Source organism: Suricata suricatta, chromosome 1 (assembly GCF_006229205.1).
Source record: "Suricata suricatta isolate VVHF042 chromosome 1, meerkat_22Aug2017_6uvM2_HiC, whole genome shotgun sequence".
In the NCBI taxonomy this organism is placed as follows: domain Eukaryota; kingdom Metazoa; phylum Chordata; class Mammalia; order Carnivora; family Herpestidae; genus Suricata; species Suricata suricatta.
The window spans coordinates 845,170-849,013 of NC_043700.1; the positions used below are offsets into that span (position 1 = coordinate 845,170).

The window sequence follows — 3,844 nt, forward strand, 5'->3', positions numbered from 1 at the left end:
TGTGGTTTCGGCTCCAGAGAGTCCTGGGCAAAACCCAAATCCCGGCCGGTGAGCACAGCGCCCCCGCCCGCTGGCCGGCTCCTCGCCCCCTCTGTCCCGGGAGAGGCGGGCACTGTCCAGGGAGCGTCTGTGCCGGGCTCCCTGCCCCCCCCCCCCAAGCAGCGCTCGGGGACACGCGCCCTGGGCTCTGTTACGATGCACCCACGAGCCGTGCGGGGGGTCAGGACGGTGAGGTCCGACGGGCTGGTGCGACAGGACGGCCCGGAGCAGAGAGGTGGACGGTGCCCGGTGTGGCCCTGCAAGGAGACCACAAGAATCTGGGTTCAGCGGCTGACCACGGTGGCTCCAGCGTCACAGACGGACACCCCCCACGTTTGTCATAGGACTATGGGGGCGCGATGCAGGTAGCGGTGGTTGGGACAAGACCCGGAGGGCAAGTGGGTTGTTGCGGTGTAACCAGAGGACTCCACACGCACAGACCCCTCGCCCATGGGCTCTCGAGGTGACACAGCACAGAGGAAGCCACAGGTCACGCTGGGGGAGTCCTGCTGTAGCCGGAGGAAGCGCCCAGAGGGGTGGAGTGCCCACAGGGGAGGAGCACCCAGGATGGGAGGAGCATCCAGGAAGGGAGGAGCGCGGAGGGGAGGGGCCAGAGGGTTGGAGCTCCTGGGAGAGGAGGAGCGCCCAGGAGGGGAGGGGGGGGGAGGAGGGACGCACCCGGGAGGGGAGGAATGGCTGGGGAGCACCACAGTGGGGGGGGCATCCGGGAGGGGAGGAGCGCCCGCAGAAGAAAGGGCACCGGGAGGCAGTGCGGACAGGGGCCCAGCCAGGGCTGGCCGTGCCGCAGGCGTCTCTCCGCTGTGCTAGGGCGGCGGCGATCGCGTTACAGACGTTGGTGTTCATCGCCTTTCCGAGGAGAGGCTTCCAGAGGCTCTTGTTACCGTGCCCTGTTCTTTCGGCTCAGGGCCGGACTCCATCCAGCAGCGGGAGCTCTGTGTTCGCACCCCCTCGGGTGTTGGTCGGAGCCCCCACCGGACATGCGTGGACACCAGCTACACCCAGAGCCCCGACCCTCCTGGGTGTCAGCTGTTCCGCCCGTGGGTCCCGCGGCGTTTGTGTGATTCTAGACCAGCACAGAGAATGGGAAAGTATGAGCCCTGCCCTGTGGCAGTTCCACGGGGACTTGACGCGGCCCGGTTTTCCTGGTGTGCTTCGTGGGCAGGAGGATTTGAAGCCACCGCTCTAGGGGCTGAGTGTTTATACAGAGCGGCGTCTCCGCATCTGGAGTGGGGAAGCTGGCCGGCCACCGGCCCATCCGGAGCTCCCGGCGCCTTGGAGCTGCGACAGGATCAGGGTCACAGGGCTCCCGCCAGCGCCACTGAGGTCTCGACCGGGTCCCCCGTCAGGGTGCCTGACCGTCCAGTCCTCCTGCTCCCTGCTCTCCTGGCTCCCAGGGACAGCCCTCCTTTGTCCACAGGTGACAGAGAGGCTGCCGGGGCTCTGAGGGACACTTCTCGGTGGGAACTTCGGGCCTCGTGATGCCGCCTGGGGGGTGTCGGGAGGACAAAGTGCTTGTGGAGTGAGAGGGTCTGGATGCACAGCAAAAACATTTCCTTCCGTGTCTGCAGCTGCGGCATAAGTAAACGTCACCGCCGCCGTTGTCACCGCTGTTGTCACCGCCGCCGTTGCCCAGGGCATGGAGGGTCCCTTCCTGCCCTCCCACACCTCCGCCCAGCCCTGCCTCTGCAGCTTTGTCTCTCTGTCTTGCTGTCTCTCCATCTGTCTCCCTCTGTGTCTTTGTCTCTGTGTGTCTTGCTGAGGCACATCTTGACCCTCACAGGGCCTGGGGCAGGGCAGGGGACCCTCACCTCCATGCGCGTCCCGGGGAGCCTGCCACACAGCCCTTCCTGACGCCTCTGTGACCCGCAGGGCAGGGGCCCCGGAGCCTGCTTCTCCTGCCTCGTTCCCTCTGGGGGCCCTGGCGGCACCATGTCTCCTTCCCTCGGAGCCGAGGTCACAAGCCCCACGCCAACAGCCTGGCCCTGTCCTCCCACAGGGTAAAACTCTCTGCTGCTTTTTCTTTACTTCATTTGCTCCCTCGGTCACTCACCAAACACTCACCAGTCCACAGTGTGACACGCGCCCGGCTCCAGAGGGCGCCAGACGCCAGGGAGGGGCGCGCCCGTGGACTCCACTGAGATGTGTTGGTTGGGGAGGGGCCGTGGACTCAGTCCCACAGCAGTGACTCCGGACGACCCCAGCCCCAGGCGGACGCTGACGGCCGTCAGGATGGCAGCCTTCTCGATGCCCAGCCTCCTGAGCAGGGCTCACGGACACACCGAGGGCCCCCAAGCCCCCGCGCTTCGTTAGGAATATGTGGCCCCTGGTTTCTGGGCCCTCTCGGGGTCCCTGGCGGGGTCAGAAAGTTAAGTGACAAGACAACGGGAGAAAAGCGCCCGTGTTTTACCGAGTTTGGACGTGTGCACGGGGACAGTCAGGAGGGGACGCAGCCTCGTGGAAGAGGCCAGAGCAGGAGGCCTTCCCGCCTTTCGACAAACGCTCACTAAATCCAGGACCAACCGATGAGCAGGGTTAGGGCTCAGAGTGGTCAGTGGTCAGCTAGGAAGGTGAGGTTCAGACATCTCTGACCCCCGTTTCCCCGGCTCCCTGCTCCTGTCCAGGCCGGGCACCCCGCCCCCCCGCCATGACTGCTTTTGGGGCAACTTCCCATGTCTCTGTTTCCCCAACTCCTCAGCTTCGGACACTCAGTGTCCCACACACCGCGTGCCCTGAGCCCCTCAAGCCCTCTGCTCCCTTGGCCACGTTCTGCTTCTCCGTGTCCACTGACGACCAGCCAGCACAGCGTCCCGCAGGGCCCAGGTGCCCAGTGGAGGTTGGCTGCCGAGGGGGGAGGAGGGCCCCGTGGGAGGAGGGAAGGGAGGCGGGGAGATCCGGCTGCTTCAGTGACGGGCCTGACAGTACAGATTCACTTTGAAACTCGAACCACCTAGAAAGAAGCAGTTCTCGGCCGTAAAGGAGAGAGACACACGTGTGGTGACAGGAGAGGCGGTGCTGGCGGAAGAGGCAGCAGGTACCGCCGGGCCTTCCTGCAGCAGGTGCATCGAGAGCACTCAAGGAGGAGGCAGGCCTGAGCGCAGGGGGCGTCCTCCCTGAGAGGCCGTGGTGCCCACCCGGGCTTCGTGGGCTCCGCCAGGTCAGTGGTGCGGGGGCTGTGCTGCTGGGGGGCCCCGGGGTGCTCAGGCCCCGGCCAGGCTGTGCTGCTGGGGGGTGGGGGGCCGCGGGGTGGCAGGCCCCTGTCAAACTTGCTGCTGGGGGGCTGTGGGGTGAGGGCCGTGTTGGTGGGACCTCTGACTTGCAGCACTTCCCGGAGCGCTGCTCCTCCCCCCCACCCCACGTGAAAACTACGGAAAGATAAAAAGGAACGTGGTCCTGCTCCTCCTTACTCATTTCTCAAGTAGAAGTTTGGGAAGTAAGGACAGAGATCCTACCCAGTGTACCCACCCCTGTGTCTGATCCTGGGCGTCTCCCAGCTGGTTCACAGGTGCAGACCTGACCACCTGCTGCCACTTAAAGCATGACCCCCCCCCCACACTCATCAACTTCCGAAAGCCCCAGGGGAGCCCCAGGTTTACGAGGAAAACTAGCTTCCCTATTCTCAGTGTCTGCTCCCCGATACTTTAGCGGCTTCCTTGGCTTCCTCCGCGCGGCTGAAGAACACGTTGTGTTTCGTGTTGTTTCCACGTGGACACCTTGCGTGCTGCTCTGGGAGGGAGCAGAGGGGCCATCTGCGCCCCCGGGCACCTGCCGTCGGCCGTGCGTGTCC

At 65.2% G+C, this 3,844-nt stretch overlaps 1 protein-coding gene and 1 long non-coding RNA gene across 2 annotated transcripts in view; both read left to right on the forward strand.

Moving 5' to 3' along the window:
* Positions 1-266: 266 nt before the first annotated feature.
* The window catches only part of TDRP (testis development related protein), a 57,423-nt gene continuing 53,845 nt past the window's right edge, over positions 267-3,844 (forward strand). Inside the window, exon 1 of the mRNA XM_029933179.1 lies at positions 267-404. Coding sequence (XP_029789039.1) covers positions 399-404 — 6 coding nt within the window. The 5' untranslated portion in view covers positions 267-398. The remainder of the gene's footprint in view (positions 405-3,844) is intronic.
* The window catches only part of LOC115287072, a 6,116-nt gene continuing 4,017 nt past the window's right edge, over positions 1,746-3,844 (forward strand). The window contains exons 1-3 of the long non-coding RNA XR_003906348.1: positions 1,746-2,057; positions 2,756-2,893; positions 3,012-3,214. This is a non-coding gene — a long non-coding RNA (uncharacterized LOC115287072). The remainder of the gene's footprint in view (positions 2,058-2,755; positions 2,894-3,011; positions 3,215-3,844) is intronic.